We start from the raw sequence: 25,248 nt of genomic DNA, 5'->3' as shown, positions 1-25,248 counted from the left end.
CAAAAAAAAATAGTACGAGTTCTCAGTCGCTCAACCAACGTGAACGAGAAACGCGCGGAAACAAGTAACTGGGTCCCTGATCGCATGTCGCTAAATTCTAGAAACGACACCCAGGCTTAACCACCAGGATTGGCCACTGCTACGTAGTTGCTATGACACAAGGATCTAATGCCGTCAGTTTCCATTCATTCCTGATCTGTTGCGTTTTGCTCCTTTTCCGCTCTCCCCATACGTTCTTTTGCATGGGCTAACCAAATTTTGATTGGAGCGGAAATCTCTTCATCGGTTGCATTTTGATGCACTTTTCTTATTACGTCTGAAAAATGTAATATATTTTTAGAAATTGTTCATATTTAATAATTTTAAAACAAATTTCTTAAATCTAATCTAGAGACTAAAAAATGTTTGTATATTGATTTTCATTATATAAAAAGGAATGTTTAATAATCGTAACATTGCTGTGTACTTTCTTTTTACATCGTTAAATAAAAGAAACTATAGTAATTATTTGTAAAATATACAAGTATCTATCTTTCAATTATAAGAAATCATTTTATTAATATAAAATGATTATATTTAATTTATTTCACTTACACATAATTATCTTACAAATTTGCAGCTGCGAAAAATTCTCCTTTTTTTTTGCTCCATACCAGCTGTAATTAACAGCTACATTATTGGAAAATATTTTCCTCATTAATTGTATACATGACGTTTTTAAATCTTTGCATGTAACACGAACCAATTGTTTCACCTAAATTATAAAAAATTGCGTTATAAGATATTGCGTATTTCTCTATGAATTATTTTTAAAACGTATTTAGCCAAAACTATACAATTTTTATATTATTATTATATTTATTGTGTTATATTATGTTATATTTTATTTTATTATATTATATATTTTATTTTTTAGGAAATTATTTTTTATATAAAGCATCCCTAAATAAAGATATCAGTTTTAAATTGGAAAACAATATTTAAAAAAAGTCAATTTATATTATATTTGTAAAACTTTATTTTATAAATAAGTAATTGAAAAAGTTTGAAGGTTAATATGTATATACATGTCTATTCTATTCTTTAGAAACTTATGTACATTAAGTTAATGGATTAAGTCAAATATATATAGTAAATATAATAAATCTAATGACTATTGTAATTACAATTTACATAACATTTAAAAAGTGTGATGACACAAAATTTCAACTAAATGTTAATAGTGTTTCCGACTGAAGCAGATTAATCCAAACTAAGTTTAATGGTGATTAAAATTATTTCAGGTTCACTGCTCTAGTCAAAAACGCTAGAAGACTTTGATTAAAAATTGTATTTTCTATATATATATATATATATATATATATATATATATATATCATTCTATTATCTTAAAACATATTATTTTAAAAATTATAAAATTGTTCTACCTTCAAAGATAATTTCTGTTGGATTAAAATAATAATGAACTCACCATTTGACTTTGGTAAACTTTATCATTCATTATTTTTGTTTCCATTGCTTGGACATCATTTTGATTTTTCAACGGCAAATCTTGAACAATGTCTATACTATGACTACGTAGGTCAAATAATTATGTAAGTCTTCTGATGATAATATTCTCATAATCACATGTAACGTCATAAAATGTAGATACACATTTTTTTTAAATACAGATTTAAACGCCAACGGACCCGTATATAATAATATTAATCTGTACTCAGTTGCTTTCCACAATTTGAGGCAATCTAGTTTTCGTGGTTTACGTGCAAATTCTATGGGTATCGATTGTTTTAATTGAGTTACTAAGCGTATCGAAATTTCGTTAACGGCTCTATATGGTAATCGATAAGATAGTGAACCAGCAAGCCATAAATTTAATAATTTGCGCATAACTCCCAAACATATTAAATGCATATAGTCTAACGGAACGTTGGTTACAGGGTTGAAATAAGGTATATTTAATAAATTGCAGGTTGTGTCTGGTTTATGATAATTTTCATCAATTTTTTGTATGAAATCATTATCTGTTCTGAGCGGTGCATCTATTTGTGGAAAACATAATCGGTTTTCTATATATTCGCCTTCCGTGATACATTTCGTGCAGCTATGGTATCCAGAATGTCCTTTTATACTTAAAACAAATGATTTGGCTGGCGCATCACAAATTAAAGCTTCAAATCTGCATGGTACATTCCGACCATTTATATTAATTCCATTTGCACATATTTCTTCAGCCTCATTAACGAAATCTTGTAAAAATTCATTAACATTCGCTGGTTTTTCATATCCATGATAAATACCAATTATGAAAACATTGTCATATGGAAGAACAGAGCCTAATATGGGCCAAAATTGTTGCTGGGATGATTTGGATAATGGTAGGCCATCAATGTTCACAGCTATTCTAATGTAATTAATATCCTTTATAAATGTTAATATTTTTTTAATAGAATTTGATAGTCCAAAATGATAATATGACCCTGGCGTAACTGTGCGTATTTCTTGATGTCTAGGTGTTTTCAAAAGCGATCGTGCATCCAATGATAAAGTTGAGAAACAAGAATGTTTCTTTAATCTACATAACAGTGCTCCTAAAGCAATATGCGTAATTTGATGTTCTACAGCCCAAATTGCAAGATCATGTTGTAAGCTGTTGTCTCTTTTATTTCTACTTTCAAATGTTACATCACTTGATGATTCATTAAGTGAAATATTAACAAATTGTTGTGAATCTGATGTATTATTGTGTTTATCCGATGTATTATTGTGTTCATCCGATGTATTATTATGTTCATCCGATTGTTGGAATGCATTATCATTTTCATATTCAAATATTTCATTATTTTCATTCCATTCTGTATTATGTTCGATATTTATTATTTTAGAATTCATCGGACAATCATTGTTTAAATCTGTTGCACATTCATTGTTCGTATTATATGACGAGCTTTCATGCATCAAAACGCTAGAAACAATTTCAGATTCTTGTGCAGCCACTCTCTTTAAGTGTCTCCTTGATACGTATGGCGTATCGTTTCTTTTACGTTTTTCATGTACTTCCATTTTTAAACAAATGTTATATCTGTATAAGATATAATATTTATGATTATAAATGCAAACCAGATTAGTATATTAGTCAAATAGTAGAAAATTATGTATTTTATATATTTTTTATATTATATATATATGCTTATATATATATTTATTATTTATATATTTATATATTTATTATATACGTGTATTATATTTATTTATATATGTATTTATTATGTTATATATATTTACAATTATATATATTCAGTAAGAGTGTAAAGCTATAAGCCCTATCAGGCTACGCATTGAAGATTGAAGATTAAATATTAAATTTTGGCCAATAAAAACAAAAGGAGATAAATTTTTGTGCTGATTGGTCAAATTTCAATATTTAATCTTTAATCTCAATCTTCAATGCGTAGTCTGATACGGGCTTACGAGTGAATCATTTTAATATTAACAGGCAATTATTTCGGAAAAGAAGCATTTATGAAAAAAATTTTTAAGATAACAATTATTTCAAGAAATTATAAAATGAATTGAACGAAATTCTCCTAGATAAAAAGGTTTCGGAGTTTAAAAGTCAACTCAATTTTTTTAAATGAAACTATCTTAATTGTTTTATATATAAATCAATTTCTTGTAACATCTGCATAAAAAGTTATAAAGATAAAATAGCAAAAAATTGATTATTTACTTTTCGATCATTTTACTATATCTTTATACACAGACTAATGATAAATCTATTAGTCCAAAGAAAACGCATAGTTATTTTTCAGAAAAAGTATGTAGCTGCATGTTACAAATTGTATAATGTTGTAATTACTGTATTATGTTACAATCCTATGACTTTTATCTGAAATTTTTTTCTTTTACTTCTTTTCCAACATAATTATCTGTTAGATTAAAATTACTGTATATAAAAAAATTAAAACACAAAACAAGCTTCAGAACAAAATTAAAAAGGTAATTATAAGCCAGCACAGTAATATTAGTTTAAAATATTATTTAATAAATTCCGGAACATTTCGATCTATTTTTGAACCATCTTTAGCCGAAATATAATAGTTTGCAAAAGTCAAAATAATTTGAAAAAATTTTAAAAAAGAAAGGATACAAACCATCAAAAATTGATATTTTGAAACTGATATTTTGTAGCTTATGAGACTTATTGATCAAAAGTCTCCAAGCATAATTATAAAAAATAGAAAGATTTTGCTCTAGCACTATTTAAAAGTTGCTATTTTAGGTGTAATTGGATCTTTACGTACAGTACACATATTGATCTTTTAACTGTATAGACATTCACACAGGGTATACGGAAATTCGCCCGCACTACTTCTTGAAGTGATTCGGAACTCACAAAGAAGGAAAGAAAGCTATATAAACATAGATCTGGAAATTAGTTGTTTCTGAGTTATAGATCTGAGTTATAGTTACTTTTGTCATTTAAAACATCTTATTTAATTCTATTTAAATACCTAGTTATGTTTATCTTTAATTTTAAAAATAATTAATTATCGTGTTTACAAATACCGGAAAATTGAAAAAAATTAAAAATTGGAAAAAAATTAATTTTAAAAAATGTAAAAAAATTTTTTTAAGAGGGATGCTAAGCGGACTGTACCTCTACGTGGTGCATCCTGGGTAATGGCCGGAGCACAGACTTTTGCATAAAGCATAACGCATAAGCATAAGGAAATTGATTGGTCCATTTCCTTATGCATTTGCTTATGCTTATATATAGACCAATCAATTTCCTTATGCTTATGCGTTATGCTTTATGTAAAAGTCTGTGCTCCGGCCTTAACGCTAAAATAGTCCAAAATAAAGCTCTTTATATTAAAAGACTATAAAATAAATTATGATTATTATAATTATAAAAATTAATTTTTTTGACATAAAAGTGGCTATAATTTGGAAACAACTCATTTCGGGACCTATGTTTATAGCTTTTTTCCCTTCTTTTTGAGTTCCGAATCACTTCAAGAAGTGTAAGAGAGTTTCCAAACGCCCTATAACTACATGTCCATTATTGAGCAGATGTACTATTAGTGTGTGTATGCTGAGGGAGTAGATAAGGATGATGTGAGTGTATGTATGTATTTGTGTTTGGCTATTTCATTGGTATGTCTGATATTATTTTATTTCCATTTATATTATTCTATTAGTATGTCTAAATAGTATGTGTGTATATGTGTGTATCTGTATATCCGAGTAGATAGCAACTGGCCTGATTGTACATTCTTTCTGTCTGTAGTTGAACACACACACACACACATACACACTCATTCACTCACATACTTTTTGAACATAATAATATTAAACATATTAATTGGAATAACTATGGGCACAAATACACATACAGATACATATACCCTCTATCTGTTCCTCCTATACACACATTAACATAAATCTACTCAATAATGAACACACATATAATTTGTACATAAATGCTTATACAATTAAACAATCAATCTGTGTACTGTACGTAAAAAGTACTGTACCAAAACACACAAGCAACATTATGTACTTACTTTGTGTCCCACTAGCTGTGATGAAACTGATGCGTATGTATACAGATATGTATAGGTATACCTCTATGTTCCAGCAGATTCCAGCAATATATTCCTTTTTAAAAGTGAAAGCCAATATTTCCTTTTGGCAATGTTTTCTTTTAGCAGTTTCCTTTTGGCAACGTTTCCTTGTGGCAACGCTATAACAAAATATTAATTTCAAGTAAGAATATGAACAAATACATATCTTTGATGTATATCAATAGGGTGGCACCCAATTGACCACATTGCAATTGATCACAGCTATCAGTGCCTGGAATTTTTCCACTAGATGGTTGCTGTGAATGGCCTATGGTCAATCGAGAGTACCACCTTTGCGAAAAGCTATATAGAGGTAAAGCTATATAGAGGTAAATATACATGTAGAGATACATACGCTAGTGCATATCAGACAATTTTGTCACAGCTAGTGGGACACAAAATAACGAGCAAGTATAATTGGACAACAATTTATATTAAGTTTTTTTAATTTACTTTGATTTTTGCTTGTTCGAAATATACTTTGATAAATTATTCTTTTATATTTGCATTACGTTGATATATGCAATGTGATCAATCGGATGCCATCCATATCAATGTAATGCAACTATAAAAAAATAATTAATCAAAGGTTTCAAACAAGCAAAAATCAAATTAAATTAAAAAGACTTAATATAAATTGTTGCCTAATTATACTTACTCCTTATTTTGTGTCCCATTAGCGTGTGTACTTCAATAGTCTATGCGTTCAAAAAACAGACGTACTTTATAGAAGATAATTTACGGCTTTTCTTTGGCAACGCTTCAATAAAAACTTCAAATACAAATACAAATAAATTTTACATCAAATATATTAGATCACGATAAAATAAATCACAAGTTTAACCGATAACCAATTTGAAGGTTAACTTGCGCTTGTGATTTATCTTATTGTGAAATAGAAAGAATATTATGAAAAATATCTTTCATGTGTGTAAATATATTTTATATAAATTTATTCTCATGTGTTTTAACAAAGGAGGAAAAAAGGATTACTTGCGATTATAAAATTATATGCATACTTACGTCGACATGTGGCAAGAGACCGCAGAGATCGCAGGAAAGAGACATGTGCCGGCAATTACATATCCAAGATGGCATTGCTATTCATATCCGCTAATAAGTCAATTCGCGCGTATTTCAAAAGTATATTCTGAAAATATACGAAAATATACGAAAAATAATATATTATAAGAGATATTAAAAGTATATCCTGAGAATATACGAAAATGTACGAAAATTAATATACTATAGGAGATAATAAAAGAGTATATCCTGAGAATATACGAAAATGTACGAGAAATAATATATACTGTGATAGATATTATAGGGATATTTTCAGTATTTTACATATATTACGTATATTCACAGTATGAGTACAGAATATTCGAATGATGTCATGTGCTGTTAGGGGAAGATGCTGTATTGTCCAATATTGCAGATCTGTTACAAAAGATTCGTTGCAATAATTTGATATCATATAATTTGATATTTTTGAAGGTAAGTGTATTTCGATTATTCCAAAATTAAAGAAATAAAATTTCTCATATTTTAGTAAATCTCAAATTTTTAAGTAATAATAAGAGTGAGATGAGTATGATCAGTAAGAATGTGTGATCAGTATGACACAGTATCAGTATGATACAAAAAATTCTACATAATAAATATATAATTCTTACTTTGATATTTTCATTGTAGAACACAACATTAAAATACATCACATATCAAAATTGTTAACAAATAAAGATATGATAAATGAATTTATTCCAAATATTGATAGACTTAACTTTATCAAAAAATATCAAGAATTTAGTTTACAAAAAAAAGAAAATGTGAGTTTTTAGGCTAATTTATTCAGATATTTGTGAAACTATTTACCACTTATTAATACTTACATATTTTATTTTTTCACTTATTGAATATTTACATATTTTATCGTCGTTAGGATTTATGTATCCTTCAAGTGGAAAATGATGGGTCACTAATTCCGTTAATTTCAATAATCCCATTAAATAAGCATTATTTACAAGAGAAAGATCTCACATCTTCGACTGTTAGTACGGATTCCGTTGTTAATACTTCAGATAGTGATGATACTGTTGTAGTACTCGAAGATGAAAACAAACATGCCATTCCTATGAAAAATTTTGTAAAAATATCGAAATGCCTAACTTCAATTTAATTCAATTACTTGAATTATCTCCAATGGGAAAAGCTATTATTTATTTCTATAATAATAAAAATTGTTTAAATGATTGCCTTAGAAATAAGCTTATTGATATAATAATGAGGCATTTATTCCCATTTCATTGCAGACAGTAAGACCATTTATATCATGTCCATTACATAATAAGTTATAGATTTTACAAAATTAAATATTATATATTAAATATATCAAATATATATAATTATCTTTTAATAAATGAAATATATCTGCAACTACATATATTTTTATTCTTTTTATACAGTTTTGTGTTGTTTTTCAGGCAATTAAGTCACAAAAATTACCAGTCAATAATAGCAAAAATAAAAAATCTATTTCCTAACGAGCCTTCAACAATTTATTATATACTTGCAATACGAAAACAAGATTTTCCAACTGGAAAAACTATTATATCTAAAGGAAAATTAATTGATAAAGCTAAAAATTTGATTTATTAAGGTGCCCACATAGCACGAAATATTACGTAAATATTTCAGTAATATTGCAATATACCAGAAATATTACGCATTATCGTACTATATTACAGAAATATTACTGATATATTACATGTTGATAAATAACATTGAAATATTACAGTAATATTGTAATATATTGTTGCAAGATAATAAATAATACATATAATTAGAGCGATGTTATTGAGACGTTATTAAAATATCAAATATATTGATACATATATATTATATATATCATATATATTTACACATGATTTTTTGGATGTAATACAATTGTATGTAATATTGGATGTGATACAATTGTATGTAATATTGGCAAAATAACAAATTTGTCTTTGTATGGAATTTTATAAACTTTAGCGCATATGTTTTGATATAACCATGATTCTATACATTTGTTTTGTTTGACTATGGCTATTCCAAGAAATTGTGATTCGCATGGTATAGTGAATAAACTTGTATCGGGTATCAGTTTTTTTCCTATAATGTATATATTATTATTTTTACTCTTGGCAATATTGTAGACGCAAACGACAGTATTGTCTTTCAATAAAACACAGTTATTTTTTTTGTCGTCACATTTTAAATGAAATGAACCTAAATTCAATATTTTATATTGTTCTTTATATTCATGTTCACAATCCAATGGACCATCTTTATGATTTTTCTTGAGAAAAAATTTTTTATTGCGTATTTCGACTTGACTGATAACATTTAATTCATAAAGCCTTTTAGTAATTTGTTGAAGTGGTTTATCTCCTTTTCGAACCAGTTTTTTTAGCTGAAAAATGTAACTTTCAAATTGGAATGCGCTAAAACCATCTAGAGCACCAAATCGTTTTACATCCGATGTTAAATGTAGCAAATTGTGCACGTTATGAGAAACATATTTAACTCCGTAAATTGTTGTAAAAGACTGAACAAAAGTGTTTAAAAGCTTCTCTGCATACTCAAGTAATTGAGGATTTTTACTATGTTCAGTGCTGGCCAAAATACGAATCGCAATATGTAATGTCAAAAAATTTTCATAAACATTTTTATTGAGTATGTTTTTTAAAATTATTGGACTTGAATATAACAAAAATTGTCTAAATTCTGTGGCCTTCCATAATTTAATAAATTCAAGCGATCTTGGTTTTCTAGGAAAGTCAGACGGCGTATATTCCTTTAAAGTAAGTAATTTGTCTGAAATTTGTTGTACAGTCAAGCTAGATAAACGTGTATTTAATGGTCCTCTTAACCATAAAAATATCAATTTCCTCATGACTCCCAAACACACTAAATGCATATAGTCAAGAGTCACATTACTTACTGCACCAAAATAAGGAATATTTTTTAAAATGGTTTCGCCTATTTGATAATTTTCAGAGTAACCAAAATTTCGAAATACTTCGTCGTCTCTTAATAATAATTGATTCTTTTCCATTGGAAAGCAATTAGTATATTCAATTCGATCGCCATGAATTAAACATTTTGTGCAACTATCATAACCAGTATGATTCTTTACTTTTAAGATAAATGCCTTCGCTGGGGTATCACATACCAGAGCAGTCTGATTTTATAACATATTCCATTATATACATATCCAACATTTATTAATGGTATCAGCTCATTTACAAAAGCTTCAAGAAATTTATTTGAATCTGCTGGTTTGTTTTCACCGTAATATATACCAATAACTCGTACTTTTGGTAAAAGCTCATCGGAACACAAAATAGGCCACATTACTTTTCCACTAGAAATTCCAATTGGCGCACCATCTGTAGATATTATTAAATTTATTATTAAATTATCAATTTTTGAATTTATCCTGTCCTCTATTATTTTACAAATGGCTGGTTCAACTCCAAAATGAGAGTAGAAACCTTTATCCATAGAAGTAATATTTGTTGCTCTTGGAGTACACATAAGTGTACGTCCATCTTTAGGAAGTTTTACATTGCTTCTTTTCTTTAAAATTTGCAATAAACTTGTTAATGCATTTATATGTATTTTATAATCTGCAGCCCATTGTGTAATTTCGGACTTAAAGTCATTTTCTTCAAGTTCATATGAGGTATTGCTTGCAGCTTCACTATCTCTTTGATTATTAATCTCGGTATTTTCAATATCAAAGTCATTTTCTTCAAGTTCATATGAGGTATTGCTTGCAGCTTCACTATCTCTTTGATTATTAATCTCGGTATTTTCAATATCAAAGTCATTTTCTTCAAGTTCATATGAGGTATTGCTTGCAATTTCACTATCTCTTCGATTATTAATCTCGGTATTTTCAATATCAAAGTCATTTTCTTCAAGTTCATATGAGGTATTGCTTACAACTTCACTATCTCTTCGATTATTAATCTCGGTATTTTCAATATCCTGAGTATTTTTAACAGCATTTTCGACATCCTACATAGAAGAAATCAGGTACAAATTAAAAATAAAATAATCACGTAATTCTTTTTTAAATAATTAATTATAAAAATAAAACTTAAGTTTGTGTAATATTTTATTGAAATTATTGCGATTTTATAACAACATAAAATTTTCATTTTCTTTCCTATTTATAATTTATACTTACATTTTCTTCATTTTCTGATTGTATTTTTGATTCATTGTTTATATTATATTTGTTTAAAATTTCCTCGTTCATTAATTTGCATTTCTCTGCGAGCATTTGTACATCATTGCTGCTATGTTGTGAAGTATTCTTCTTTTTAAATGTACGTGAATTGCAAGAAAAGTCTATTTGACCGTCATTATTATTTGCTATATTATAAACTCTATTTCGTTTAACCTTTTTATATATTTTTGTAAATTCATTTAAACTTTTTTTATGTGCTAAACGACGTTTGTGTCTATCTGTGTAATCTGTCCACACAATTTCGCCATCTGTTTCTTCACTAGATGACATGTTGATGAATGTCTAGTGTGTATATATATATATATATATACAATTTATATTCGTACCTTTTTGAAATTCAGCACTAGATTAAGTATATAATTTATTGGTGCCAAGTTATTTATTAAATCCTGACACTGATATTACGTGAAAGACACGCGCACGTTATGTTTAAGTAAGTGCGTCTTTATAGCGCCTTTACATTAGATGCTCATTGGTCGAGATAGTCTTATGTTATATATATGCAATTGTGTTATTTTGTGTGCGATAACCTTATATCGGATCGGAATGCATAGTGTGCATAATGTAACGTGCGCAGATTGTTTTTCATGTGATAGTGTCAAGATTTAATAACTTTGATACTAATGAATTATATACTTAATCTAGTGCTGAGTTCCAAAAAGGTACAGATATAAATTATATAATGTATATGTGTACATACATTCAGAAATTTCATGATTTCAGTTTCCTAAAATATCGGTTTATTTTAGGTCATATATTTATCTTTGCCGTGTTTTACCAAACTTGTTGCCTCTTGTATTATTACTAACTGACTCTCGATTAAATTGTAATAACACGCTATTGGGGTTATAATAAGCATAAATATCTTTTTTAATAATGCATAATTTTTCATTTTTCTAGTGCTTCAGTTCCCAAGAAACCATATTATATATATATATATATATATATATATATATATATATACACATATATTACTATATATATATATATATATATATATAATATATATAGTAATATATGTATATTTTTAATGAACTCTTTATTTCTGTCATTTTTTTCAGATTCTCTTTTCACAATAGTTGAAAATAAAATTAGAACATGTATTCAATCGTTGAATTTAATGATGGAATATTTGCTATTCCAACTATTTGGTTAAGCACAGACAAGAAAAAAGCTAAATGGCCTCCATTTGATGAAAGAAAAACTTTGAAAGCTATCTCTAGGAGAGAAGAACCTGATGAAAATTGGGAATTTTTAAGTGTCATAAGAATTTTTGGAACTGCATGTAAAATAATAATATAGGTTTTATATGTTCAATTAATAATATATGTTATATAAGTGATAAAAATACTTGTTTTATTACAGCTGATTATGATAATGCTATGAAAAAAGTGTCCTTAGCAGAACAGCTGACTGATATTAGTGATTCAGAAAATGCAAAAAAGACTAGAAAACGTCGTGCACGTCGTATGTTATCAAGTGAGGATTCTAACAATGAAGAATATCCTCCAAGAAAAAGATCAAACAGAATTAAAAGTAGTATGAAAAAAACAATGAATTCCAACATCCAATATCCAGAATTTCCTTCAACATCCAAATTACCACTTATTAGTATGGAAAATGGTAATTATATATATATTTACAAATTGCATAGCAAGTAATATACTTCAGTCAATGTACTTCTTAAACGCTCCATTAATTTGTGATATACATATTATTTGCTTGAATATAACATAATTTCTTTTCTTGTTTCTATTATAGATAAATCAATTGAAAAACATGATGGTGATACATCAATTGTACATGATGATGATACATCAATTGTACAAAAGAAAAATACTTTTATGAAAACATTCACCATTAAAGATACTTCTACAGATATAGATGTAGATCACACAAGTAATGAAAAAATTGTTGACGTAATTGGTAAGTCATGCATAAAAGTGATTTACAAATAATGGAAATTAAAAATTTTTAATTTTTAAATATTTCTACAAAAATTATGTATGAGGAAGGAAAATATTCTCACGAAAATAAATGCCCAGATAATTTGTGCGAGTTTATATTCCTCTCACGCGTGAATATTACGTGTATAAACAAGATCTCGCAGCTTTTTTTATAAATTTATTAATATAAAAGAAATAGTATACCTAATTTTAATCGAAATGATTTCAAATCAATTACTTTTAAAATGATTCAATTTTTGATTTCTGCTTTATTTCAGAAGCACGTATCCAAAAGATCATGCATAAACCAGAAGAAGTGAAAATCCAATGATGCGATGTCCGAAGAATAGGCTGCAATAAGATTTTTCATTCAACATCAAGAAATGCTTATTTAACAGCAGCTTCTCATTATCATGGGGAAGACTTCGGCGTTTTTTTTTCCTTTATCTATTTTGTATTTAATCTGTTCTCCGGACATCGCATCTTCGGATTTTTACTTCTTTTAATCCATGGAGCACGACTTTTTGGATATCCGCTTTTGGAATGAAATAGAAGTCAAAAATTGGATCAATGATTACTTTAAAAGGCGAAGCATTTTTTCGTCGAGAGATTGGCACCTTACCTGAGAGATGGCAAAAAGTAATCAATTCAAAAGGATATTATTTCGATTAAAATTGAGTGTACCATTTCTTTTATATTAATAAATATAATCTAAAAAAAACCAAGAACTTATTTGTACACTTAATAATAAGTCTGTTCTTTTTAGCTAAACTAGCTGCATCAGTTCAGAGTTTATCTTTCTCCTTTCATTTCCAATGTGGAGAGAAAAAGATAAACTTTGAACTAGTGTAGCCATTTTAGCTAAAAAGAACAAACTTAATAAGATTATTAAAATATTAAGTAATAATCTTTGGTTCTCTATTGAGCGTAAAATTTAAAAGCTTTTTAAAGCACATTAGTCGAAGGGCGAACAATCCGCACGCGCGCACTGTGAAAGCATTGTGCAGACATTTTGTTATCTGGGTAATTGTTAAAATATTAATGTAAATATTGAGTTGGCAAGAAAGTCATGTCGTAATAAGTTTTTGTTGTCGCCTTTCATTTAAATAAAGGAAAAAACGACTTTCTTGCCAACCCAATAATTAATTTTTTTTATTTTCATAGATAACGCAATGTTGACAAAATATAATGTTGACACCTCAATTGTACAAGAGAAGAATACTTCTCAGAAAACATGTTGCATAAGAGAAACTTCAAGAAATATAGATCATACATTTTTAACAACTAATGAAAAAATAGATTATTTAATTGGTAAGCCATAAAATGGAAGTTTAAAAGATTGTTTTTTAATATTTAATTGTTTTTAATGTTGCAAATATTTATAGAATTACAAAAATTATCTATAAAGAAGGAAAATGTTGTTCTTACAAAAATTAATGATCTACTAAAATCTATCAATAGTCTGGATAAATCAGGATATATAGATAATGCTACAGTTAATAACAAGAGTGAAGATGATGATAATATTGCTTCTTTACTTCCAATTGAAGATGCAGAACAACTGAAAAACTTCGAAGAAAAATTAAAAAATAAGGAATTTTATAATCAAGTGGTACACATATTTTTGCAATTTTACAACTTATTAAACAATTTTTTTAAAACTTAAAAGTTTAGTTTAAAAGTCTTTCAAAATCATTTTTTTAATTACATTAATAAAATAAAATGCATTCAACATTATTATTATTACATATACATATTATTATACAATAATATTATTACTACATATAATTATAATATATAATTCTATCAAGAAATAGTAAATGTTGAAAGGACTTCCGTTTCCGGCGCAGTAGCGAGAGGCACGTGGTGATTGAGCGTGAGTGAGTGACGGAAAGGAGAGAGTGTGTGGAAGGAGAGGAAAGGTAGGAGTGTGTGGAGGAGAGAGTGGAGGTGTGAGTGAGAGCGTGTGAATGAGGTGGGCATAGGGAAGGGCAGGATAGAAGGGAAAAAGGGCCCAGAGTATAGAGTGACAGGTGGGCAGGTGGGCTGGCATAGACTACGGCGTGTAAAGAGAGGAAGAGGTGGTGCGAGTGGGCAGGGATGGATGGTAAGGCGCGATCTGGCGGGATAGAAAAGAGGAAGGCAAGGGAAAGATGCATGAGCCTGGGGAATGTTGAGGAAATGTTTAAGAGGAAGAGGGAAAAATCAGGGGAGAGAAGGAAGGAGGAGGAGGATGAGGGATTTAGGAAGAGTAGGAAAACGCAGAGATCGCCAGGGAAAATGGAGGGGGAAGGAGGGGGAGAGACAGCCGGTGGCACGGCACCGTTAGGGGGAGATTTCAATCTCCCCTCCGTGCACGGGCGGCCAGGCTCGTAGCCCAGTGGGGCGGCTGGTCAGGGGGGGGCTCCCCCCACTGTTGAGGCCTGTCCTGGCCGGGGCTGCTGCTCCGGCGGGACGGGTCTCTGGTGGGGTCACTTCGGTGGCCCTGTCTAAAGGGAAGGGATGTGGGTGCCGGTCCTCTTGTGTCTGGGGCCGATCCTTCCTCCTCCGATCAAGGGGGTGGACAGGATGCGGCCTGGCATGGGAGGAAGCGGTGTCCCACAACAGGGGTGGCTCTCCCTCTCCGCTCAAACGGTACGGGGACGTGGTCCCTGTGTACGCGAGCGTGAAGGGGAGCGACGGGCCGTCGATGTCCCGGAATTCACCGGGCTCGTCGGGCCGGGCCGTTCCGAGCCGCTCGGAGGTAATCTGAGGCAGGGTCGGACGGTGGGGGGGGCTGGGGCGGATTCTGGGAGCATAGCTCGCGGTTTCCGGCCTGGCCTGATGGCTGCTCGAGCCGCTCAGAAGTATTCTGAGGTCGGGGTCGAGTAGCGAGGTCCGCACACTCTCGGAGTGCGTCCCGGTAACTCATTACCGGTCCCAGAGTGGGCGGACGAGGAGTGGGCTTGCTGGTTGCCACGGCGGGCAAGGCGGTTGGTTGTGTCGCAACGACCCTCCGCCCCATCCGTCCGTGGGGCCCCCCGCGTGGCGGCGCCCATCACGGTGCCCACAGGTCGGAGATGTGGGACCCCTGAAAACCCCTGGGTTAAACCAGGGGTGTGTAGGGGGCTGGAGGCCCGTGCACCGGATGTTTTTTCCCGGTGCCAGAGCCATATGCCGACTCCCCGGGGGAACTCGGGGGTAACTGGGCATGCCCGGTCGGCGAAGCCGTGATGGGTTGTGGGTTCGATACCAAGAATGGATCACTTTAATTTTTTGGATTTGGAGGAGGAGTGCGAGCAATCGCAACACACCTGTGTCGTGACGCAGGTGGAAAACGCCAGACACCGGCGTATGGATGTGTCGGAGGCCACCACCTCTTTCTCTCCTGAGGAATTGAGGGGGGGAGGAGCCAAAGACAAGAAGCCTGAAGGGGCTAATGGAGGGGACTCGGAAGAGACAGACAATACCCTTGTCATGTCTAATTCCGAGGGGGACGCGGAGATGACCGACACCTCACACATCTCGGTCGGATCGAGCTCCGATCTTGGGGGGAAGAATTCCCAACCCAGGAGGAGCAAAAGGAAGAGGCAGGTGACCACGAAGACCGCGGGCCTACAGATATCCTCCGAGGACGAAGACGCGGACAGTCCACCTTCCCGACACCTGAGGAAGAAGAAGCAGGGCCGCCCTGCTAACTCACCCAGCCATGTAGGGCAGTACACTGCTGGGAAATTAAGGGAAAGGAAGGAGTTCCTAAAGGTTGAGAGGAATGAGGAGCTTGCCCTCGCCATAGAGGAGGGTACCGAGACCATCGATAAAACGGTGAGAAGGTACAAGACGCACGTGAAGTCGACGGTGACTTGTGCAAAGCAGCTGGCGGACTCATCCGTCCAGGACGTCGTGAACGCCCTGGACAAAGAGGTAAAGGCCATTATGACGGTGGCACAAAAAGGCTGCGGCATGCATGGCCGCTTGCAAAAGCTCCTGTACGACGCGGCCTACAGGATTGAGGCGGGCACCAGGGTCCTGGCGGCCCGCACTGAGACGGGTCACTATGACCTTCAGGCCGGGAGAGCTCCCTCCTCCGTTAGCCCGCAGGTGGAGGATCTAATAGCGGCTAACCGTCGAATGGAGGAGGAAATTCGTAACCTCCGAAAGGAAATGGAGGAATTGAAGAGAACCTCCCCTCCCCCCTCTCCCTTAATACCAGTGGATGGGGAAACGGAGGAGGAGGAAAGGATGGAGGAAGATGAAAGCGGAGGGGGGCTGGGGGGGATTCTCCCCTCCCCGGGGCCCTCTCTCGATGTCCTCCGTTCCATTGAAAAGGAGAAGGCGGCTCACCCCGCCAGAAGGCCCCCGATTAAGGGGGTCAGCAAGATATTGGCTGACACCCCCCTTCCGGCCGTCACAAGTAACGTGCTTCTACACGGTGACGAGTCGGCTACCATTCTAGGGCGGGTACTGATGGGTCAGATGAGGGAGGAGTGGAGAAAGGAGATGAAGGAAATGAGGGAGCTCATTGAGTTGAGACTCCCTCCCCCCTCCTTGCCTGACCCCCTCCCTTCCGAGTCCCCTAGTGGTTCGGGTCCACCCCCCGTTAAGGCGGTGGTTCCCCCCACTGGGGTCTCAAAGAAGAAAGGAGGAAAGAAGGGGAAGAAGAAGGAGCCGGAACAACGGTCCGCCGCCTCGCGACAGCCCAATGCCGGCCCTCCTCCTCCCCCTACGGAGAAGAAGAAGGACCCGAGCAAAAAGCCGGGTCCTCCGACTCCCCCTGGAGGGGACAAGACCGCCCCCGCTGCCCCTTCTGCCGCCGTAACTCGGCGGGAGGAGGAGCAACAATCCTGGGCGACGGTCACGAAAAGGGGGAAAAAGAAAATCCCCCCTAAGGCAGAAGGGATCAAAGCAGTTCCCAAACCTCCCCCCCCTCCCCCCTCCCAAGAGGGTGGAAGGAAGAAGGGGGGAAAGAAGAGGAAGAACCCCCGCACTGCTGCGATCACACTCACCTGCCCGGAGGGTGAGTACTCCGCAACGGTGAGGCAGATGCGGGAGAAGATCTCGCTGAAGAACCTTGGGATCTCTGGGAAAATGACGCTCGGCAATGCCCAGACAGGGGCCATGCTGGTGCAACTGTCGGGTCCCGACAGAAAGGCTGAAGCGGACAGGTTGGCCAAAAGCATGGTCGACCTGTTCGCGGATAATCCCGAAATCCGGATCGCCCGCCCCCAAAAAATGGGTGAGATCCGGATTAGCGGAACAGATCCATCCGTCACGCCCGAGGATATCACTCGAGTAGTGGCGGAATTAGGAGAATGCTCCCCCGCCGATATAAAGGTGGGGGACCTTAAAACATCGGGGAGAGGCATAAGATCCGCCTGGGTCCGTTGTCCCTTGGAGGTGGCTATCAAGGCCACCAAAACGGGCCAGATCGCAATAGGGTGGTTCCCCTTCAAGGTGGAACTGCTCGACGCACGGCCCCTCCAGTGCCATAGATGCCTGGAGATGGGGCACGTGCAGGCTAAATGTCCCTCGGGCAATGCGGACCGCAGAAAATGCTGTTACCGCTGTGGCACCGAGGGGCACGAGGCCAGGACGTGCACGGCACCGGCACATTGTGTCGTGTGCCAGGCAGCAGGAAGACCGGCCTCCCATAGAGCAGGGGGACCGGCATGCAAGGCCCCGAAAAATGGGGAGAAGAAGAAAAAGGGGGGGACGGTCCCGACACCCCCCCCCAACAAAAAAAGGGGAAGAAACAGGCAGCGGCGATTCTGCCTGCCCTGGAGGGGCCCTGCCCCCCCCAGGCCATGGACTGCGAGCCTACCCCCTCGCAGCACCCCACCAATGAGGGTGCAATGGAGCTCAGCCTGCAGGAGTAACGGGTCTTCGTAGACTCAACAATGTCTACGAGACTCCTGCAGGCGAACCTGAATCACGCCGTTCAGGCCCAGGATCTTTTCCTTCAGGACCTGAACGAGCGTGACGCAGGGCTGGGAGTGGTGGCGGAGCCATACAGGGTACCCGGCTCCAATCCCAATTGGGTCGCGTCCGATGATGGCTTCGCTGCCATCGTAAGAAGGGACTCCCCGCGCTCCCCCCCCGTATCCTTGTTGGAGAAGGGGAGGGGATACGTCATCGCGCGGTGGGGTGCCCTAAGGGTGGTGGGGGTCTATACTTCCCGCAGCATGTCTCACCCCGATTTCCTACATCTCCTGCGGGAGATGGGGGGGGCATTCGCCGATGCCTCCCCCATCCTGTGTTGGTGGCCGGGGACTTCAACGCCTGGAATATGGCATGGGGTTCCCGGTCCACCGATACTAGGGGTGAGTGCGTGATGAGATGGGCGTCGGAGCTGGACCTCGTGCAATTAAACACGGGGTCCGCGAGTACGTGCGTGCATCCCCGTGGGGAGTCCATAGTTGACTTGACGTGGGCCTCCTCACGGGCTGCGCGATTAGTGGAGTCCTGGAGGGTGACGGACACCGAGTCCCTGTCGGACCACCTGATCATAGAGGTGGTCCTGACGGCCACCCCCAGGGACGTGCTGCTCCGGCGCCTGCGGAGGGGAGATAGACCCCCACGCAGATGGGTCCTGGCCAAACTCAGCCAGGACCGGTTGGAGGCGGCGGCCTTGTTGGAGACGTGGGCGGAGTCTCCCGCCCACGTCGATACCGAAGAAGAGGCCGCCGAGATCGTGGGTGTGGTCACGCGTATCTGTGACGCGGCCATGCCCCGATCAAAACCCGCCCCTCGTCGGGCGGCGTACTGGTGGAACGAGGAGATCGCGGAACTCCGTAGAGAGGCCAATTCGGCCCGACGCGATCTCCTCAGGGCCCGACGAAGGGCGGGTGGGGACGATGAAGAGACTGCGATGGCGCGCGGTGTATACCTTGCCGCAAGGGATGCACTGCGGTCGGCCATTCGCAGGGCCAAGGCCAAGGCCTGGGATGAACTGATCGCGGAACTCGACAGGGACCCATGGGGGCGTCCGTACCGGATAGTCCTGAACAGGCTAAGACCGGCGGCGCCCCCCATCTCGGAGACGCTCGATCCGGAGTTTCTCGGCCAGGTGGTGGAGACCCTCTTCCCCGTAAGGGATGCTTGCATCCCCCCGAGGAGGGACCCTCCCCCCTGGTCCGAGGACCTGGAAATCTCAGGAAGAGAGCTCTCCGAGGCAGCTAAAAGACTGGGGGCGGCTGGAAAGGCCCCCGGTCCGGATGGGATCCCTGGTCGAGTTTGGGCCTTGGTCTTTGGTGGAGTAGGGGCCCGCCTGAGGAGGTTGTACAACACCTGCCTCAAGACGGGCTCCTTCCCCTCGGCGTGGAAAACAGCCAATCTGGCTCTCATCCACAAAGAGGGGAAGCCGGCGGAGCAGCCTTCTGCCTACAGGCCGATTTGCCTGCTGGACGAGGTCAGCAAGTTGTTCGAGAGAATAATTGCTGACCGAATCGTCCAGCATCTGTCGCGGATTGGTCCCGACTTAAGTGATGACCAGTTTGGTTTCCGGGAGGGTCGCTCTACTACAGATGCGATTCTGCACCTGAGGGCCCTCTCGGACCAAATTGTAGGGGAGGGAGAGGTGGCACTGGCAGTGTCTCTAGATATTGTCAACGCATTTAACTCCCTCCCCTGGGACTGGGTGGGGGTGGCCATGGACCATCATGGCCTCCCCCACTATTTAAGGGATGTAGTTTGGGACTACTTCCGCGACAGAACGCTCCAGTACAAAGACCAACTGGAGCGTGTAAGCAGAAGGCCAATGCACTGCGGGGTTCCACAGGGGTCAGTTTTAGGCCCCCTGCTGTGGAATCTCGCATATGATAGAGTGCTCCGCACGGCGCTTCCCCTGGGCTGTCGTCTGCTCTGCTATGCAGACGACACACTTATAGTGGCCCGGGGGGAGACATGGGTAGAGGCTCGGGATGCGGCTAATGCCGCAACTCGAGCCGTCGTATGCTCCATCAGAGATATGGGACTGGAGGTCGCCCCGCACAAGACGGAAGCCTTGTTCTTTTACAACAAGGCCATGGGGCGTCCTCCCCCCATCCAAATGTGGGTGGGGGAAGTCCGAGTCCTAGTGGGGACCCAGATGAAATATCTGGGCCTCACTCTGGATGGGCTTTGGGGATTCGAACAGCACTTTAAGCAAATCGTCCCCAAAGCGGACAGGATGGCGGCTGCGCTAGGCCGTCTCCTGCCCAACGTGGGTGGGCCGAACGTCAAAGTTCGGCGCTTATACGCCAATGTCGTGCAGTCGGTGTCCCTGTACGGGGCACCGGTATGGGCCGATAAAGTCCTGGCCAGCCGGCGAATCAAAGCGATGATTCATCGCCAACAACGCCGGTTGGCCGTTAGGATAATTCGGTCCTACTGCACGACGTCGTTCGTGGCGGCCACGGCCCTGGCGGGCCTCCTCCCGGTCGAGTTCCTGGCGAACTCGTACGCCGAGGTTTATCGGCGTACGAGGGACCCAGACCGCACCGGGAGCGCCCGTCTAAGACCAAGGGCCGTGGACAGAATCAGGAAGGAGGCCCGTCGCAGTGCAATATCCGAATGGCAAGAGGCCATGGCGGATTCTGCGACGGGCAGATGGACCACCCACGCCATCCAGCCCTGTCTACCGGAATGGGTAGACAGGAGAGGACGAGGACTTCAGTTCCACCTGACACAGGTACTCACCGGGCACGGCTGCTTCGGTGATTACCTGTGCAGGATCGGTCGGGAGCATACGACGGGTTGCCACCACTGTGCGGCCGGTCGGGACTCGGCGCAACACACTCTTCAAGAGTGCAGCGCATGGGAGGAGGAGCGTCGGGTCCTGACCGCAGTGGTCGGCGGAGACCTCTCCCTTCCGGCATTGATCAAGGCAATGCTGGAAGGGGAGGATAAATGGAAGGCCGCCTCTGACTTCTGCGGCGCCGTAATGTCGCAGAAGGAGGAGGCGGAGCGAATCAGAAGAGGGGAGGTGGAGGTGGCGGACAGTACTCCGCCACCCTCCCCGCCTCCCCCCCCTTCGAGAAGAAGGAGGAGAGGCAGCGGCGACGGGGGTGCTCCCCCGACTGCGGTTTTGCGACGGAGGAGAGCAATTCCCCCTCGTCGCCGTTTACCAGTCTCAATCGGGGACTGACGAGAGTAGGGGGCCTCTCAGATGGTGGCGCTCAAACCACCTTTTAATCTGAGGGACCCCCTGGGGAGCAACGTCCCAATAGGGATCTCCCCAAAAACATACACAGGCTGGGAGAGGGGAGTACTTAATCCCTCCTCCCCCAGTGGGGGCCATCCGTGAGCGGGGGCTCACGGTGGTCCCGGCCCCCCACATAAACCAGGGAGGGCGGGGGAGACTGTGGTAGCCCAGTCTTCCCCCTTAGAGAAGAAACAGTCAGGGTTGGGGGAAGAAGGGAGAAGTTCTCCCTCTTCCCCTTACCAGGAAGAGGCCGATACTCGGCCAAACCCCAAGAGGGGGTGAGATGAATGCCGCTGGCGATGCCTCACCCCCTCTTACTATGGGTTAGGATGGCTACCGGCGGGGGTTTTAGTGGGTATACCTCAGGGACACCTTCCCTGAGGGACTCCCACATAACCCTCGGGCTCTCCCCCGAGTCCCGAGGGTATCCATAAAGGATTTCCCCCGCCTTACCAAAAAAAAAAAAAAAAAAAAAGGGGGAGAGACAGAGGGACAGAGGGAAGGAGGGGCAGAGGGTCTAGAGGAGTTGATCAGGAAGTGGAAAAAGGAAATGGAGGAGGTAATGGAGGAAATGAGAGGGGTAAAGGGATGGAGGGAAGAATTAAGGGCGATGAAGGAGGAGGTGAAAGAAGGGATTAAAGACAATGGAAGGATGGTAAGGGAGGAAATGGAGGAAATGAGAAGAGAATTTAGAGAGAGAGAGAGGAGGTGGAAGGAGGAAAGGGAGGTCATGAAAAAAAGTATAGAAGGACTGGAGGAAAAAGTGGAAAGAATAGAGGGGAGGAAGGCGGAAAAGGGAGAAGAGGGAAGGAGAGAGGGGAGAGAGAGCGAGGGGGAAACAAAGGACAGACTAAAGAAAGTAGAAAGAAGGATAGAGATGAAGGAGAGAGAGGAGAGGAGGAAAAATATATTGATTAAAGGGGTAGAGGTGAAGGAGGGGAAAAAGAAAGAGGCGGTGGAGGAGATATTTAGAGCCGTGGGGGCAAAGGTAGAGATCAAAGAAATTAAGGGATTAGGAGGAGAGGGCGGAAAAGGAAGGGAAATGCTTTTGGTTAAGTTGGGGAACGAGGAGCAGAGAAGGGAAGTGTGGGCGAAGAAAGGAATGTTGAAGGGCAGGAGAAAAAGGATATTGGAAGACTGGACATGGGGGGAAAGAAGGATGAGATGGAGGCTGGAGGAAGTAGCACGGAAGGAGGAAAGGGAAGGGAGAAAGGTGTGGATAGGATACGGCAAGGTTAGGATTGATGAACAATGGTGGAGGTGGGACGAGGAGGAGGAAGTGCTGAGAGATGGGAAGGGAAACATAAGACAGGGGGGACAGGGGGAAGACGGAGGAGGAGGGAAGAAGGAGGAGAGGAGGTAGGAGAGGGGGGAGGGAAAAAAGAAAGGGAAGGGCAGAAGGAAGTAAAAAAAGGGTGGAAAGGGTGGAAGGTGGCGTTCTGGAATGTTGCGGGGATGGGAAGGAAGGACATGGATTTTTGGAGGAGCATAGAGGAGTGGGACGTGATGATTCTCTCAGAGACGTGGTTGGATGAGAAGGGATGGAGCAGAATAAAAGAAAAGCTGCCAAAAGGATTTAAGTGGGGGGTACAGTTAGCGAAGAAGAGATGCAAAAAAGGGAGGGGGATGGGGGGAATGGTGATGGGAATCAGAAAGGAATTGTGGGAGAAGGGGTCAAAAATAGAGGTAGAAAAGGATGGGATGGTAGTAGGGAGAGTGAAAGTAGGTAGGGAGAGGTGGAGGATAATAGGGGTATACGCGGGGGATGGAATAGAAAGGACGTTGCAGGGGATGGAAGAATGGGTAGAGGAGAAAGAGGGGGGAGTGAGGGAGATAATAGGGGGGATTTTAATGCAAGAACGGGAAGAGAGGGGGGAGGGGTGAGAGGGGAAGAAGAGGAGGAGGAGGGGGAGACGGGAAAAAGGCGATCGAAAGACAAGAAGATAAATAGAGAGGGGAGGAAGCTGCTGGAATATATAGAGGAAAGAGGGTGGGAGATCTTTAATGGGAGTATAAGAGGGGACTGGGAGGGGGAGTATACATTCACAGGAGGGAGGGGAAACACAGTAATCGATTATATAATAGGGGAAGGGGAGATAAGGGACAGGTTAGAGGAGATGAGGGTAGGAGACAGGGTGGACTCGGATCACCACCCGGTAGAGTTATGGGTAAGGGGGGAGGTGAAGAGGAAGAAAGGGAGGGAAGAAGGGGGTAGGGGCAGAAGGGGGATATGGGATCGTGAGGGGAGAGAGAAGTTTGCGGAAAAAATGGGAAGGATACGGATAGAAGGGAAGGGGATGGGAGAGGAGTGGGATAGTTTGGAGAGCAGGATAAAGCAGGCGTTGAAGGAGACGGAAGAGGAATTGGGAAAGGGGGAAGAGAGAAGAAAAGGATGGTGGGATGAGGAATGTGTAAGAGAAAAGAAGCGGGTAAGGAAGGAATTAAGAGATTGGAGGAGGAAAGGGGGGGAGGGAGAGAGGTATAAAAGGGAGAAGCGGGAATATGGGAAACTGTGTGAAAGGAAGAAAGAGGAGGAGAACAGAAGATGGGAAAGACGAGCGGAAGAGGCGAGAAGAGAGAGTGAGGTGTGGGAGATTGTAAATAGGGAGAGGAGGAGGAGGAAGAGAGTAAATGAGGGAATAGGGATGCTAGATTGGAAGGAGCATTTTATGAGGATATTAGGGGGAGTGGAAGGGAGGGTGGTTAGAGGAGGGGAGAGGAGTGGACAGGGGGAGGGAAAGGAGGAGGAGGAGATAGATAGGGAGGAGATAAGGAGAGCATTGAGAACGATAAGAGACGGAAAGGCGGCGGGGATTGATGAGATACCAGCGGAGGTATGGAAGTATGGAGGGGAAGAACTGGAGGAGTGGGTATGGGGATTTTGCAATAGGGTTTGGAAAGGGGAGGGATGGCCGGAAAATTGGAAAGAGGGGGTAATAGTGCCGATAATGAAAAAGGGGGAGGGAGAGAAGGTGGAGGAATATAGGGGGGTGACGATGATGCCGACCTTGTATAAGGTGTATGTGACAGTGCTGCCAGAAACGAGCGGCAGCATCACACAAATACAACCGAGAACCGATGACGTCACCCTATCCGTGTGAGCTCGACCCGGTCGACCAATGGAAGAGAACGCACGTCTCCCTTCCACCGAGCCGACGCAACAGACGATAAATGCTAAGAAGTAAGTGTTTCTAAGGCAAGTGGCTGGAA

At 40.2% G+C, this 25,248-nt stretch overlaps 3 protein-coding genes and 1 long non-coding RNA gene across 6 annotated transcripts; 2 read left to right on the top strand and 2 right to left on the bottom strand.

Annotated features, from left to right (window-relative positions):
- Positions 1–616: 616 nt before the first annotated feature.
- Positions 617–7,077, bottom strand: LOC137000519 (uncharacterized). Its single transcript, XR_010890782.1, has 4 exons — positions 6,654–7,077; positions 5,571–5,749; positions 1,472–3,082; positions 617–754 (listed from the first exon to the last, which is right to left on the bottom strand). It is a non-coding gene; the product is annotated as an uncharacterized lncRNA (long non-coding RNA).
- Positions 7,078–8,280: 1,203 nt separating this feature from the next.
- LOC137000900 (anaphase-promoting complex subunit 6-like) lies at positions 8,281–11,905 on the bottom strand. Of its 2 annotated transcripts, none has more exons than XM_067358494.1 (3): positions 11,633–11,905; positions 10,870–11,214; positions 8,281–10,697 (listed from the first exon to the last, which is right to left on the bottom strand). In XM_067358494.1, the coding sequence occupies exon 3, from the start codon at positions 9,727–9,729 to the stop codon at positions 8,548–8,550; it is 1,182 nt and encodes a 393-aa protein (XP_067214595.1). In that variant the 5' UTR covers positions 9,730–10,697; positions 10,870–11,214; positions 11,633–11,905; the 3' UTR covers positions 8,281–8,547. The 2 variants fall into 2 exon arrangements, with proteins under 2 accessions (XP_067214595.1, XP_067214594.1); XM_067358493.1 differs by having other exon boundaries at positions 9,811–10,697; positions 11,633–11,884.
- Positions 11,245–18,761, top strand: LOC137000899 (uncharacterized). Of its 2 annotated transcripts, none has more exons than XM_067358491.1 (5): positions 11,245–11,594; positions 11,994–12,217; positions 12,298–12,858; positions 13,157–14,189; positions 14,264–18,761. In XM_067358491.1, the coding sequence occupies exon 5, from the start codon at positions 16,116–16,118 to the stop codon at positions 18,744–18,746; it is 2,631 nt and encodes an 876-aa protein (XP_067214592.1). In that variant the 5' UTR covers positions 11,245–11,594; positions 11,994–12,217; positions 12,298–12,858; positions 13,157–14,189; positions 14,264–16,115; the 3' UTR covers positions 18,747–18,761. The 2 variants fall into 2 exon arrangements, with proteins under 2 accessions (XP_067214592.1, XP_067214593.1); XM_067358492.1 differs by having other exon boundaries at positions 11,994–12,234.
- Positions 18,762–24,335: 5,574 nt separating this feature from the next.
- Positions 24,336–25,139, top strand: LOC137000709 (uncharacterized). The gene has a single exon (XM_067358050.1). The coding sequence runs from the start codon at positions 24,336–24,338 to the stop codon at positions 25,137–25,139; it is 804 nt and encodes a 267-aa protein (XP_067214151.1).
- The last annotated feature ends 109 nt before the right edge of the window (positions 25,140–25,248 follow it).

This window comes from Linepithema humile, chromosome 6 (genome assembly GCF_040581485.1).
Source record: "Linepithema humile isolate Giens D197 chromosome 6, Lhum_UNIL_v1.0, whole genome shotgun sequence".
In the NCBI taxonomy this organism is placed as follows: domain Eukaryota; kingdom Metazoa; phylum Arthropoda; class Insecta; order Hymenoptera; family Formicidae; genus Linepithema; species Linepithema humile.
Note: the sequence above shows the minus strand (reverse complement) of the source record. Positions and strands in the feature narration are given on the sequence as shown.